At 45.0% G+C, this 15,427-nt stretch overlaps 1 protein-coding gene and 1 non-coding gene across 21 annotated transcripts in view; both read right to left on the bottom strand.

Annotated features, from left to right (window-relative positions):
* Positions 1-2,400: 2,400 nt before the first annotated feature.
* On the bottom strand, positions 2,401-2,506 carry LOC111764015 (U6 spliceosomal RNA). Its single transcript, XR_002796730.1, has one exon. It is a non-coding gene; the product is annotated as a U6 spliceosomal RNA (small nuclear RNA).
* A 5,615-nt stretch (positions 2,507-8,121) lies between these two features.
* CELF1 (CUGBP Elav-like family member 1) overlaps positions 8,122-15,427 on the bottom strand; it is an 88,572-nt gene continuing 81,266 nt past the window's right edge. For 13 of the 20 annotated variants that reach the window (XM_071218020.1, XM_071218016.1, XM_071218024.1 and 10 more), the window contains 3 exons: positions 15,159-15,302; positions 14,564-14,730; positions 8,122-11,071 (listed from right to left, as the gene is read on the bottom strand). In XM_071218020.1, coding sequence (XP_071074121.1) covers positions 14,603-14,730; positions 15,159-15,302 — 272 coding nt within the window. In that variant the 3' untranslated portion in view covers positions 8,122-11,071; positions 14,564-14,602. Of the gene's footprint in view, positions 14,476-14,563; positions 14,731-15,158; positions 15,303-15,427 lie in introns of all 20 variants that reach the window. The other 7 variants (XM_071218021.1, XM_071218017.1, XM_071218025.1 and 4 more) reach the window with 1 other exon arrangement.

Raw genomic sequence — 15,427 nt, 5'->3', positions numbered from 1 at the left:
GAGTTCCTCTCGAGTCTTTGGCAGGAGGGAAGCACAGGCAGCCTGCATCTATGCCCCAAAGGAGTCTGAGCCCCAGCCTTCTGGTTAGCTGGGGAAACGTAAACACTCTTAAAACTTGCAAACTTGATAGGATAAAGGCCTTCTCTGCCCTTGAGTCAGCTCTTTGTTCCTCTGACTTCAGCAGTAGGAAGGTGCCCATACTTTCTTGTTCTAGGTAGCAGAGTCTATCTTAAATTTCCTTCAAAACTTTAATTTCTTTGCATGTTTTTCAGAATTCAGCTACTGCACACAGGTGGATTAAGGTCATGCTCCTTTAGGGCAAGGGCTTGAGTTTCTTGTCTTTGTACCACTAGCAAACTGCACAGCCCCTGGCAAAGTGATAGACCAACAGAAGAATTTTAACAGCTACATTTCCTGAGTTACTCATTTCCTCCAGTTTATACAGAAGGAAACTGAGGCAGAGAGGTAAAATGACCTGCTCAAGACCATGCTGTTAACTACAGAGCTGGAACCGGCACACAGGAAATGGTTCTCTGGGGGTCCAACTTTTTAAAAAATTTATATTATTTTTTATTTCTCTCCCCTTCCCCACCCTCCCCCTCACCAGTTGTCAGCTCTCTGTGTCCATTCTCTGTGTGTTCTTCTGTGTCTGCTTATGTTCCTGTCAGCGGCACCGGGAATCTGTGTCTCTCTTTGTTGCGTCATCTTGTTGTGTCAGCTCTCCGTGTGTGCAGCGCCATTCCTGGGCAGGCTGCATGTTCTTTCACACTGATCGGCTCTCCTTACGGGGCGCACTCCTTGCGAGTGGGGCTCCCCTATGCAGGGACACCCTTGCGTGGCAGGGCACTCCTTGCGCGCATCAGCACTGCGCATGGGCCAGCTCCACACAGGTCAAGGAGGCCCGGGGTTTGAACCGCGGACATGCCATGTGGTAGGCGGATGCCCTATCCTGGAACCAAATCCGCTTCCCTGGGGGTCCCACTCTTAACCATTATCCTGCCCCCAAAAGGCAGAAAGGAAGACAGAAGGTGAGGGTGAAGGGTGGAAAAGGAGTCAGACCCGTTTTCAGGAATCATAGTGCTCTTCACCTGACGAGTAGCGAACTCTCTTAGAATGTTTTCCCACTACAGAGGAAACGTTTACAAAGTAGGCTACTGAAGAGAAGTAGAGTCAGGACTTGCTCACCAACACCCAGCAATGAGGGTGGACAAAGACTTCTGGAAGACAAGAGCAGCCATAAAGCGGCTTCGCCTCACAGGGCGGGCAGCCAGCTGGGGGCCCTGGCGGTGGCAGCAGCCTTTTCCAAGCACTTACAGGGTCAGGCCTGGTGCCCTATACCTCACACTTTAGATCCGTGTTAGAATCAAAAGAGAAAAGAATATAGTGTGGGTCTGAAGTGGTATGAGGTTAAATATTTCTTGAGTTGGCTGCCAATATGTTAACTGGGAGATTTCATAGAAAGACCTGTATTTCCTACTTCTCCTGAGGCCTGTGAGCTAGCGCATCCCCGGGTCTGGGACTGCATGGGTCAGTGCCTGGCTCCGAGAGACCAAGAACCTCTTTCCTTTCCCCATGGTCCCCTCCGCTATTTTTTTTTTTAATAATTATTTTTTATCTCTCCCCCATTCTCGCCCCCGGTTGTCTGCTCTGTCCATTCGCTGTGTGTTCTTCTGGGACTGCTTCTATCTGTATCAGCGGCACCGGGAATCTGTTTCTTTTTGTTGTGTCGTCTTGTTGTGTCAGCTGTGTGTGTGTGTGTGGCACCATTCCTGGGCAGGCTGCGCTTTCTTTCACGCTGGGCGGCTCTCCTTACGCGGCGCACTCCTTGAGCGTGGGGCTTCCCTACGCGGGGGACACCCCTGCCGTGGCACGGCACTCCTTGCGCACATTAGCACCGCACATGGGCCAAGTCCACACGGGTCAAGGAGGCCTGGGGTTTGAACCGTGGACCTCCCATGTGGTAGGTGGACGCCCTATCCATTGGGTCAAGTCTGCTTCCCTCCACTCCCTATTTTTGCCTCGACACCAAAATCACTTGTCATCTTAGATCGGCCTCATTTCTCATGCTGACATCACCTGCCTGGCTCTGGCAGGGATCTACATTTGCAGTTCCTGCTCCAGAAGAACAAATGTAACCTGAGAGAACAGCCCCAGGATCCTTCTGCCATGATTAGTGGGATCCTTGAAAACAGTCTCTCCCCTCAACAAATTAGTTTTTCCCAGTTTTAAAATGGGGAAATCCTCTTTCTGGCAAGGTTTCTGTGAAAACCAAATCAGAAAAAAAAAAAAAGAAAGAAAATTGGCTTTGGAGACAAGTTGTTGAACTCAAGCCGCACTATGTACCTCCTGAACTTTCTTTGAATTGGCCGTTTTATTTTTTTTTTAAAGCAGTTTTATTGAAAAAATATGGAACCCTTCACGAATTTGTATGTCATCCTTGCACAGGGCCATGCTAATCTTCTCTGTAATGTTCCAATTTCAGTATATGTGCTGCCAAAGTGAGCACCTTTCTTGTTTGTAACAGCGAAAGAACTAGATCTGACCTGTGTCAACAGTAGTGTTTGATAAAAAATCTTGAGCTGCTATGCAACCTCTAAGAAAGTAGATTTGTGTACCCAGATGGATGGATGCCCACAACATAGCAGCTGGAAAAAGCCACTAAACGTTCTGTATATTATGGCATGACTTTTTTTTTTAAGATTTATTTCTCTCCCCTCATTGTTTGCACTGTTTGCTGTCTCTGCTGGTTGTCTTATTTTTTTAGGAAGCACTGAGAACCAAACGCAGGAACTCCCATGTGGGAGGGAGGTGCCCAATCACTTGAGCCACCGCTATTCCCTGCTTGTGTCTCTCATTGTTTTTCCTCATTGTATCATCTTGTGTCAGCTCGCCATGCCAGCCTATCACATCAGCTGGCTTTTGTCTTCCATCTTCTTGAGGAGGCACCAGGAACCAAACCTGGGACCTCCTATGTGGTGAGTGCCCAACCGGTTGAGCCACATCTGCTTCCCATGATTTTTATTAACAAAAATTATCTATGTATAAATATATCTTTTGTATATATGGAGGAAAATTCTGGAAGCATACCTATCACCATCTGTTTAATGGCTATCAACAGGCTATGGGTTGGGGGATCTGCTCACTTTTAACTCAGTACACTTAAGGGTGTTAGCTTTCTGGAAGGAGTGTTTGCCAGGTGACAGTGTACCAAGCATTTGAAACAATTTCTCATCTTCCCAACTCTTATTGGCTGAGTGTTTTCATTTCCACTGGACAGATGAGGAATCTGAGGCTGAGAGAATCCAGTAATGTGCCCAAGGTCACAGAGCTGGTGATGGAAGAGCAGGTACTATAATTATAACCAGATTAACAGACCCCCAAACAAACACAAGCTTTTCCCACTATGCTACATATAAGGCCTCATTTAGAATTATTTGAATGTTTTGCATCATTAAAAAAAAAAATCCTAAACTGATATTTTTTTTTTTTTTAAGATTTTTAATTTCTCCCCCCCCTCCCCCAGTCGTCTGCTCTCTGTGTCCATTTGCTGTGTGTTCTTCTGTGACTGCTTCTATCCTTATCAGTGGCACTGGTAATCTGTGTTTCTTTTTGTTGTGTCAGCTCTCCATGTGTGCCGCACAATTCTTGGGCAGGCTGCGCTTTCTTTCGTGCTGGGCGGCTCTCCTTATGGGGCGCACTCCTTGCGCGTGGGGCTCCCCTACGCAGGGGACACCCTTGCGTGGCACAGCACTCCTTGCGCGCATCAGCACTGCATGCGCCAGCTCCACACGGGTCACGGAGGCCCGGGGTTTGAACCCATGTGGGTACCCATGTGGTAGGTGGACCCCCTATCCATCAGGCCAAGTCTGCTTCCCTAAACTGACTTTTTAAAAAGATCCTAGGGTGGTGCTCAGGCTCTAGGCATCCCTCACCTTAGGGAGGACCAGGCTTTCCACTCAGGGCAGTGGCACTCATGGGGCTGCAGGGCCACAGGGAGACTCCCTGAGAATTCTCCAGAGGCTTCCCTGCTGCCCACAGACCTCCCCAGCAGCAGAAGGCCCTGCGAAGCAGGTGCTGGTACTGACCACCTCGCGGGGCAGGGCTGCTGCTGAATGTCCTCATCAAGTCCAGAAACTGTGTCAGGAGGATTTCTGTAAAGGGGCACTGAGAGACTTGGCTCTCATTTGTTTCATGGCCAGTGGGGGGTCTATGGAGAGTACAAGTACTGGATGGTAGCTACCAATCTGTAAACTGGGTGCAAAAATAAGTTATTTTCTTTATTCTAGAGTAGATGGAAATTTCTACAAGATCAAACTGCATAAAACTCTAATGTACTAGGCGGGGTACGGAATGCACAACAGCAGGAAGGAACTGTCTATTTGAATGACTTACTCATTCACCAAATGTCTACTAAACATTTATCTGCCACCTACTAAACATTTATCTGCCATGGGGCTACCATGGGGAACAAGATGGACCTGGTTCCTGCCTTCAGGAAGTATCCATTCTGGAGGTGGCATTTAAACAAGGGCACCCAGCGTCCACCCTATTGACTCCCCAAAGGAAGATACTTTGCAGGGACTCTGGAGTTGGGCTGACCTGTTCTAGTTCACCACGCGACAGGGAGGAATTGCAGCTTCTCTGTGCCTGGTCTCTAGCTTCCTGTCTTAATGGGACTGGAAGAGTGGCAATGACTAATAAATGGCAGTTATTAAGCTTTGTTTTATAAAAGCAAGCCAACTGCCTAGCACAGCCCTAGTCTGACTGTAACTGGCTGTGATGATGGAAATGCTATCTGTGCTTGAAATGCGGCTAGTGAAACTGAGGAACTGGATTTCAAATGGTTGTCAATTTAAATTTAAATAGCGACAGCAGCTAGTGGGTACCATGTTCAACAGTGCAGGTCTGTAAGACTGCCAGATACAGGGTGAGGCAAGTGAGGCAGAATGGAAGGAACACCTGGGTGTGGCCACAGACCTGCTGGACTGAGAGACATACTTGGAAGGGCTAGGAATGGTGGGCAGTTTAGTAGCTGTAATAGTTTTCAAGCAGGAGGAAAAAAGGAACCATTGAATTGTACACTTTAAATGGATTAATTGCATGTTATGTGAATTATATCTTTGTTGTTTTTTAGGAGGTACTGGGGATTGAACCCAAGACTGTCAATACATGGCAAGCAGGCTCAACCACTGAGTTACAAGCACTCCCCAATTATTATCTCAATAAAGCTATTAAAAAAAAAAACAAAAAAAAAACCAGAACCGAAAACCTCATAGCTGTCAGTGAGACTCAAAGGTGAGCAGGGATGGTGATGGACACCAGCCACACCATTAGATCAATAATGACCTGATGGCAGGAAGTGTCAGAATGGCACACAGCTCTGCCCAGTTGAAAGTGTTCAATTTTTCACCATTAAGACGGACTTTGTGACAGATTAAAAAAAAAAAAAAAGGCTTCTCTATAGCTGTATGCAATAGAAATTAACCAGATGGTGGGGGTGGGAAAGGACCCCTAAGAGAAAGAAAAATGTCTGAAAAAAGGCAGAATGTGCAGGAAACAGCCGTGTATGATCCCTCCTGGGAAATGTTATCAGATGTTGGTTTGACATTCCCAGAAGTGAAGGGGCAAGCTGGTCTGATTTCCTTCCCAATGGCTTTTCTTCATCAGGGATTGAGATGCTCAGGTGAGCCCAGTGTGTAAAGAAACTAGGAGAGAGGGGGAAGCAGCATGCTGACCAAGGAAGTCCACCAAAGTGTTGCCTCTGCAGCAGACACAGAACAGAGAAGAAAGTATGGCAAAGGTTCCATACTAAAGAACCTAGAGAAAGGTAAGAAAGACTCCCATGCAGGTTGTTAAAAGGAATACAAATCCTTTAATAAAGACAGATATATTATTAAATCATACTTTTGGCATAATCCCTTTCCTTGTTAAGTGAAAGCAATAGCCTTAAATATGTTAAATGGAAAGATGCTTAAATTGTAGTCATCCTATTTCCATATCAAGTTGTATCTTAGGAACACAGGCGTACTACGGCAGAGGCTTAGAGAAGATCCATGACCTTGATCTTGACTCAGAAATCTGTCTGTGCTAGTTAGGGGAGAATTTTCAAGTTTAACCACACTTTGTTTGACAGAGGAAACAGGCCTCTGCTACAGCAATTTCCGAAAGCATAAACACCCAATGGACATTTTAAACATTAACGGTTATGTAATTTAATATTTTACAACGTAATTAGGTTATTCAACTTGTGATTTCACAAATATTAATGGCTGAGGTGACACTGAAAAAAAACTGGATATAATAATAGTGGTGGTGATGGCTGCCTAACATTGTGAGTGTAATTAATGCCACTGAATGGGTACACTTAAAAATAGTTAAAATAGAAATAAAAATAAATCTTTAAAAAAAATAGTTAAAATGACAGTGTGTTAGATATTTTACCACAAGAAAAAGAAAACAAAAACTAACATTAGGTAAAGCAGAGCTTAGGTGGTGGCAGACACAGAGAGCCCCGTTGGCGTAAAGGACCACCGTGGAGGAAGCACTCCACCAGCTGGGCTGTGCCTTTCAACAGCATCCTGACAAGTACTTAGCACAGTTACCTGTGAACCCCTTCCGTTATCAAACAGCAGACCTAAGGACGGCAAAGAAAGCTATAATGCTTTGCCGCTGTAGGGAGCCATCAAAGCAATCAGGTTCCCCAAGTTCCCTTCATTTGAGCTTCCAAGAACAGTGTGTAGTCATCTGCAGACGTTATCTAAAGCATACTTAATTGCCCTTATCAAATGATTATGCCTCAATAGTGGTTAAAAGAAAGGGCTGAGGAGTGAGGGAGACCTGGTTTGATTCTCAGCACACGCCACTTCTAGCTGTGACCTTGTGCAGGTAACCCCAATTCTTTAAACCTCAATTTATTCACCTGTAAAATGGGGATGGCAACAGTAGCTCCCTTCCAGGGTTGTTATAAAGAAGGCTGGAACACAGTGTGCCTATTTCCACAGCACCCTGATTGTGGTAGTCAATAACTATTAGCTAGGATAATGACTATAAATTAATACAAAGTTCTGAATTTTAGCTATATATATATAATGAATGCATAAAAGTGGGAAAGTGAATAAAATAGCATTTGGCATAAACTTGAGTAGACAAATGGGTTAAATCAAGTCTAAGAGGTTTCTTTACTGCTGGCCTTCTCAGAGTTTTGGAAATGCTAACATGCAAGTAGGAGTTGGAAGGCAGACAGAACATTCCCAAATATATTTGTGTTTAGAACCCTCACTTGGCAGGATTTCATGGGCTACCTGCAAGTGCTATCAAAGATAAACTCCACGTGGAGAAACAATGAGGGGAGTGTGAAGCCTGGCCCACTCACAGACCACAGCTCTATGCCCCCAGTTCAAAAGGGCTGGACTACCCTGGAGGAGGTGGGCAAATCTAAGTGAGGGTGATAGTGGCAGGAAAGGACTGATGCAACAGACAAGCCTATGTATCAGCCACAGAGCCTGAACCTCCTGGCCCACTGGCTAACCCAACCTGAAGATCTCTGAGGTCTGAGGAATCTGCAGGGGCAGGATCTCACACTTTCAAACTCCTTCCCCTGGTGAGCCATCTAGCATTCCTGAGCAACACGCCCTTCTGTGACAGTGTCAGTACTGAGGTCACAATGAGGGAAATAGAAGTATATCCCCTTTTGGCCAGAGCTTTAAAACCTTAAGAGAAGAACACTGCGTTGGTCTGGGGTGCTGGCAGGTCTGCTGACTCCCAGACAACAAGAACACTGCAGCACCAGGAAGGGAACTGCACTAACAGGTCTGAAATGGATCTGTGGCAAGGTAGCAATTACAAAGAACTGAAGAGGCACAAAAAGGTCACCAAAGAAAGCTTTAAGGTGCTTCTTCTGTACAAGCAGAGATCTTGCAGAAGAATATAGGAAAACAGGAAAGGCAGTTTCTAGGGGGAAATGATTTACTCTGTTCAGGAGCTTTTGTTGGTTTCACTTGTGTACCAACAGGTACATCAAAATGAAACCTTACCAAAGCACCCACCCACTCCTTCAGGAGTGCTCTCTCCAAGGACCTACTGACCACCCCAACCAGTCAATAATTCTGAAGACAACATCAGTTCTTCTCAAACAGTTTAATAGCAAATAAACAAAGGAAGGTACCACACTTGGCAGATACAAAATGACTTTTTGTCCGTGTGTCTGTGCAATTAAAACAGATTTAGATTCCCCATTGGGACAAAAGGAAAAACACACAAAAAAGGAAGATTCCTTTTAAACACATACTCCCTTGCTCTGAACTTGTAACATTTTTTTTTCTTTTTTTAATGCACTACACAAACTCTGTGATCAGGTCAGAAAAGCAACAAGGGCTCTTCTTGTCTTTTTTTTTTTTTTTTTTAAACCATTAAAGTAAAATCCATAATTTCTACAGAGTACAACACAAGTTCACACAAAAAGACATTTTCTTTTGCAAATCAAAACAGGAAAGAAAGGAAAAGCTCAAACAAGGCAAAGGGAAGCATTTCTCCAGCTGAATCACGACTCTGAGTTGATTGAATCCCGTTGCTGCTGCAGAACAGACTGTGCGTTTGGTCACAGTGGCAATTTTTTTTCTCTTCACATTGTGAAATCACTTTACATTGTTTTCTAGTAGAAAAGGCAAAAAACTGTACAAAACCCCTAGTGTTAAATACAACGTTTGTACCAATAAAAAACTCACACAGGTTTGTCTCCAAAATGTAAAGTTTCTTTTTTTTTTTCTTTTTAAATTATTCACAAAAAGCAGCTGGAAATCAGAAAGGCAGCTGCCGCTCCAGGGTCTCAAATCCATTAAAACCACCACAGAACAATTAAAACAATCAGAGAGAGAAAAGGAAAAGGAAACAAGGTCCAAAGTTTGGCATTTGGTTTTATCCACAGGTTTTTCCAGAGCTCCTCTTGGAATTGAAAGCAAAATATATTGGCAAACACGGATTTTCAATACACAGGAAGGGGAGCCTCAGTGCCTTCTGCCAACAGAGGCGGCTCTGTGCAGTCAGACTGTGGGGTGCCCAGCAGTCTCACTCAGGCTGGGCTTCCTGGCCACTTTCCATCCAATAACCCCTTCCAGGAAACTAAGCAGCCTACCATACACAGGCTGCCATTCGGCTGCCCTTTACTCCTAGTAAGAGTGGCCTCAAGCGTAAAACTAGGCAACTTGCTGGGTCCCAGAGCAGAAAATATGACGGGATCCCTTCCTTCACCAACCCCATCATGGATGATGTTCAACAGTGCTTCTACCTCCCCCCACCAGTACCCCCAGTCCCTCGGCTACACCTCTCCACCCTACCCTGGACTATCAGGGCCTTCTCCCAGCTCTCCCACCCACCAGCAGCCTAGATCTGGTGGGATCCATCATCAGCGCCAACCTCTGCAACTTCTTACCTCCACAGATCCATCCCATGGCTCTAGTCTCCTCTGACCTCTCTCTCTTGCCCTTCACATTCTTATTCAAATCCCTAAGACCCTGAGGCTGGATGGTGCCATAAGAGAGGAGGGCAACAAGGAATGGGCCTGCCTGGCACCCAGGGACAGTAGCTATTTGGCTCTTCACCCAATTTAAAAAACAAATCCCCACCCTCATCCCCACCCCACTAGCTAAGCAAGAACAGAGCTGTGGTGAAGAGCCAGTGTGGGGTGGCTGGTGCCCAGGGCTGTAAACAGTGTGAAGACTACGGGCGTATTGTGCTTGTCACCTAGGAGAAGCACCGGCAAAAGTCGCTGAGTACACAGACAGCCTCCTACGAGTGGTTAAGAGCACCCTCCTTCCTTTGGGCTGAGGGGCGCTCACTACTCCTAACGTGCTAAGCCCCTTTTGCCCACCCACAGCCACCTTCTAGGTTCCTACCTCTGCTCCTCTGGCCTCTGCGTGCCCCTTCCCAGCCCTCACTGAGCAGAGCCGCCAGTCCCCTGGAGGCCCCGCTGAGGCCTGGAGGCCACATGAGGTGACAGTCTAAGTGCACAGGCAAACGCTCTAAGGGCAAGAGAGGAGAAAGTTGCCACTTCAAAATAAAACAATACAGTCTTGGGGGGAAAAAAACAACCCCACAACAATTAAAACAGCTTCTTTGAAACCCTTTTAAATCGGTCAGTTTTTGCACAAACTATAGAAAACAGAGGTGAAGGTGATATATACGAAGGTGTGAAGAAACAGCAGGAAACATGCAAAACTTGTTTTTCTGGGTATAATCTTAATAGGAAAGGAAAAAAATTCAAAACAACAAAAAAACAAAACAAAAAACAAAAAAAAATCAAAGCATCACATTTTGCTGTGGAGACTGAAGGAACAAGCATGGAGATGGGTATGGTGGGACCGAGGGGAAGGGGCAGGTAGGATCTGAAGGCTCCCCAAAGGGCAGCTACTGGAAAGAATCACAAAAGAAAAAGGGCTGGCTGGGGCCCAAACTGCAGTCTGTGGTCAAAAGGAAAAGGGGGATAAGGTATTTTCTGCAGTTGAGAACTCAGAAAAACAAAAGTAAGAATACATGCAGTCTCCTCAAGCCCCACAAACTATATTAGCAAAATGTGCTCAGGAGCCTCAAAGGTTTTAGTGACATCTTTTATTTCATTGTTTACTTCAAAGGTGTCTTTAAAACTAAGCACACAGAGAAACAAAGCCTAGAAACAGACTGGCTGTGTGTTCACAGAAATACAAACACCACGCGGTATGTGCTAGTAGGGCTGCTCTGAAGACAATTACAAAGAATTGGAATCACAAAATCAAGTGGTTATCTTATGAAGTTCTAGAAAAATAGATTTTTTTAATATTCAAATGCAAGTTTAAATATTTCCCCTTCAGCAGTCGTTCTAGCAAAACCAATTTGGCAGCACAAAAGAAAAAAAAAAAGAAAAAAGAAAAAACAAAGAAAGAAACAAACATAATAAAAATACACGTCAGCATCAAAGGTCAACACAAGGTCAAAGGTGAGAGTTCAAGCATCAGAGAAGCTGAAGAGACAGGGATTTGGACGATGTACTTGACGCCACATCGACATGCTTTAGGCACAACGATGAACAAACGGCAGGAATCTAGAAAAAAAAAACAAACCAGAAAGAGGGAGACCCACTGAGTTACACAGAGCAATACATCCAAACAAAGAGAGAGAGAACAGGAACACTCACTGTGTGTACAGCCCTGAAATGAGGAGGCGGGGCAGGGCTGGGGCTGGGTAATGACAGGGAACTTTTGCACATGCTAACAATGGACACAGGGAAAAGTCAAAAAGGACATGGAGGACACCAAGAAAACATCCAACTGCCAGAGATAGAAGGGAACCTAAGGCTTGGATTTCCCCCAAAGTGCCCAAACATATGGGAAGAAGGCCTCTGGTGGAGCAGAGCCTCAGCCTCTCTCCGCACTCCCTGGTCAACACCCAAGAAGAAAGTGGATGATGCTGGCTAGGGTGGAGAGAATTCCTTGGGAGAGAGGGCCAGCATTTCTCCTCATCTCTATGGGGATGGCTCTTAGTTCCCAGAAATCCAAGCTCTTAGCCTCCACGCAGACCCTGGCCACTCATGTGGAACCCAGGAGACAGTGGTGTAGCTGCATTCAAGGCAAATCAATTTCATGATGTAATCCAAGTAAGAAATAAAACTACAAAAAAAAAAAAACAAAAAAAAACCCACAACCAAAAAAAAAACCCCACCCACATTGTAAGTGAAAATCCCACACAACAAAAAGGACTGCTTAAAACTTGACTATGAGAGTCTCCACTCTCTGAGCTGAGCCCTTTCACACAGTGAGACTTGTAGGGGAGCAGCTTTTTCACAAAATCATCTTTGGCCTGGGGAGAGAACTGTGCTCAAGGACAATGCTGCTGCTGTGCTAGCTCACCAGGTAGGGGACGGAAAAGGACAGAGAGAGGTGTGCATGGTCTCACTGGCTGGCTGCTTTAGCAACCCAGGAACCTGCTGTGGTGCACACTCCTTTTAGGAAAGTGAACCCACAAGCACGCATGAGACTTCAGAGTCTGATATCAAAAGCAGGTTATGTCATCATGCAATGGGGCCTTGGTAAGGGCCCAGTGCCCAGGACAAATAATGGTAAGAAGCGGAGGGGGAGAGAAAAGGAAGGAAGGAAAAGGGAGCTGAGCCCTGGGCTTTAGAGAACCCCAGGATGGGTGCCCAGGGAGGAAGACAGAACAGGAGGTTAGCAATCACAGCATGGGCAGCACCCAGGGGAGCACAGCTCTCTCCTCTGCCAATTCACAGCATTAACTCCTTCCCCTTCTGGCAGATTAGCTGGGCTGCAAATGGGCCACAGAAAGTCAGTAGTTTCAATCATACACAGCACCCTGTGTGTACAACAATCACATTCTGGAGTCTACAAAATCCTGGCCTTTTCCAGAGATATAATTTAGGTAATAAATATTCTCCACCCCGGAGCTGTATAAAACTTCTATAAAAATAGAAACGACATTCTTGGTTCCAGCCGGTTGGGATTCAGAACAGCGCCTCCCCAACCTAGCATTTTTTTCTTTTTTTTGTTTTTTCTTTATTTTTATTTTTATTTTTTGCTTTTATTTAAAAAATCCCATCATGACCCTGGAAGCCTTTGGAACAGTTTTATCCTTTGAAACACAGGACACATTTCTCCCAGTGTGCAGAATTCAAGTTTACATGGTTCAGCTTAAGAAGTAGATTTCAGGTTTCTTAGAGGACAAGAGACCCAAGTTATCACTACAAGAAGGGAACAGCTGTCCCAGCTTCAATGGGGGATAATCCAACACCACCAACTACCCATACCACAAAAGACAGTCTACCCCTATATGAAAACCAAATGGCTAGCATGACAAGGAGAGGGCCATCGCCTGACTTAATAGTGAACCACCTCCTTTATTCTCATCTCTGCTGCTAGAGGCCAGGACTGATGTTTATGAGGTTTAAGATTCCAGGGACCTAGACCCTGGTCTTGACTAATAGTCATATCCTAACGGGGCTACCTCTGCCCAGGTGTACATTCCCACCAGCATGTCCCCCATGGCTCTCCACTCCCATAGCAATTCTTGGAGCAGAGGCAAAGCCCAGAGGCTGTGTGAGTCAAAGGCTAGAGCTAGAGTGAGACCCGTGGAAGGCAACAGGGAGCTAACTGCAAGCATGAGGACAAAATTGAACACATAATACTGAGGTAAATGAACACTAAATTCATACAGACGTTGTAAACGTCCTGTTGTCTCCCTCTGTCCCAACAGCACAAGATGGGCTGGAGTGGTTAAAAGAGGACCTGGCAGACCTCTGTGGGAATAGTACCTCTGGGTTATTTCAATCAAGGAGGCAAGTATGGATTTCTTAATCCTCTTAAATATTAAGTGCTGGCCACTGCAAACATGGGATCCTGACTTCAAGGGGCATTCTGATTTGGGTACACCAAGATGTAGGTGCCTTCTCCCCTAGTTTTAGATGGCTTATGATCACTCTGCTCAGAAGAGGTGCCCCCCTGTCAGTGAGATATTACTGCAAGCGCTTCTTGGATCCACTCTCATGAAAAAAATTCTGGCTTGGAAGTGATGCTGCTTGCTGTGAACTGCAAGGGGTAAGAAGCCAGGCAGTGTCTTCTGTAGGAGGACTTTCTTAAAGGGACCTGTTGGAAATGCACCATGGCCTACAACTTAAAATGTTAAAATAAACTAACCAAAAATTACTTCTTTGACAGGTGGCTTCTCCTAATAGCCTCTGGCCAGGCACAGCCTATCTAATAGCTGGCTGGAAAAGCTGATAATGGGTGATATCTTCGGCTTTGTGCATGCATCAGGCTAATTTAACAGGTGCTTTATCCTCAGAGAAATTACTACCTCCTTCTTGGGAAAGACAGACAGAAATCCAGGACAAGAATCTGAAAAATAGGTGGCCAAAGCTCATTGCTTTCCACAGGAGGCAGCTATGTGAAGGAGTTACAGCCTCCAACTCCAGAGGCTACTTGGTGCCAGTCCAATTTCCCCACATTCCTTCAGAGCCAACCCAATTTGATACCCCCTTCTCTCCCACAGTTCCCCTCTCAGCTCTTAGATGCCAACTCTCATTTCGCCCACACTCATACTCAGGGAAATTCTGAAGGGGTGTCAGTTTTTTTGTTCCCTTTAGTCCTCTCTTAGGGTAGTTTGGGGGTAAATTCTGATCTTTTTTTTTAATGTTTCCCCATTCCCTTCCCCCAGGGTGGTTTGGTGTTGGTCCTTCTCAACACACAATGTTTACAAACACAGCAAACTTTAAATAAAAGGGAAAAAGAAAAAAGAAAAAATTAAAAAAAAAAAAAAAAACAGAAAAAAAATAAAAATAAAAATAATAATTAAAAAAAAAAACAAAAAAAAAACAACTCAGGATTATGGCACCTAAACTCCAAAGTAAAACACTGGAAACCAAAGCACAAACTTGTCCTCTGTACGAAGCGAAACTCCCACAGAAGGCAGTAGCTGAGTCTTCAGGGCAAGCTGTGCCTGCGAGAGTGGCAGGGATCAGGGTCCAGGGCTGTAAACACACAGCCATAGGGCTTCGTATCAATAAGGGTGCTCCTCCCCCACTTACCAGAAGACCCTCTCACTCCAGTCTCAGAGGGGAGCACACTCAGTAGGGCTTGCTGTCATTCTTCGAACGTTTAAGCTGCACTTTAAGCCGCTTCATGCCAATCTGAAAGCCATTCATAGACTGGATGGCAGCTTGAGCCGAAACAGGATTGTCGTAACTTACAAAACCTGTATATCCAAGTAAAAACCTATGTAAGGGATACAATGAGGCAAGTATATTCTCAATCCTCCTCATCCCAAAAATATTTTATGTGCTTAGTCTCAAATCTCAATTTTTCTCAGCAAGGACAAGAATTCTGGAAATTATATCACATAATATAAACAGTACCACTTGACATCAACGTGATGTTTTCCAAGTCATTTCCATGTATTACTTTATCTTTACCTTTGGAATAACAGTGTGGGTAGAAATCTTTTTATCCATTACAGAAATGAGAACATTCAGGCTCAAAAAGAGGCCATGTGATCTGCTTATGGTTGAGTTAAACAATAACCCAAACTCAAATCCAGCTCTTTGTCTTGTGAGGCACTTTTCTTTCTTTCTCACTGGTAAAATACTTAATCCCACCCTGATACCGCAAGATAAACCAACATACCAAAACACTTGCTCAGGTTTGTCTGCTTGTCTATAAAAACCTTGGCAGACACGACATTCCCAAAGGGCATGAACATCTGCAGCAGGTCCTGATCTCCAAACTCCTGGGGCAGGTGGTAGATGAACAGGTTGGCTCCCTCTGGACCTTCAAAATACCCAGTGATTGGAAGGGTATCAATGTCAGGCACACACACTCCCCTGGACCAATTGTCTTTCACTTCTACCTGTGTTAAACTGCAATAATCCCAAACATGAGATACATAACTAAAC

Source organism: Dasypus novemcinctus, chromosome 10 (genome assembly GCF_030445035.2).
Source record: "Dasypus novemcinctus isolate mDasNov1 chromosome 10, mDasNov1.1.hap2, whole genome shotgun sequence".
Lineage (NCBI taxonomy): Eukaryota > Metazoa > Chordata > Mammalia > Cingulata > Dasypodidae > Dasypus > Dasypus novemcinctus.
The sequence above is the reverse complement of the archived record's forward strand: the minus strand, read 5'-3'. Positions and strand labels throughout refer to the sequence as shown.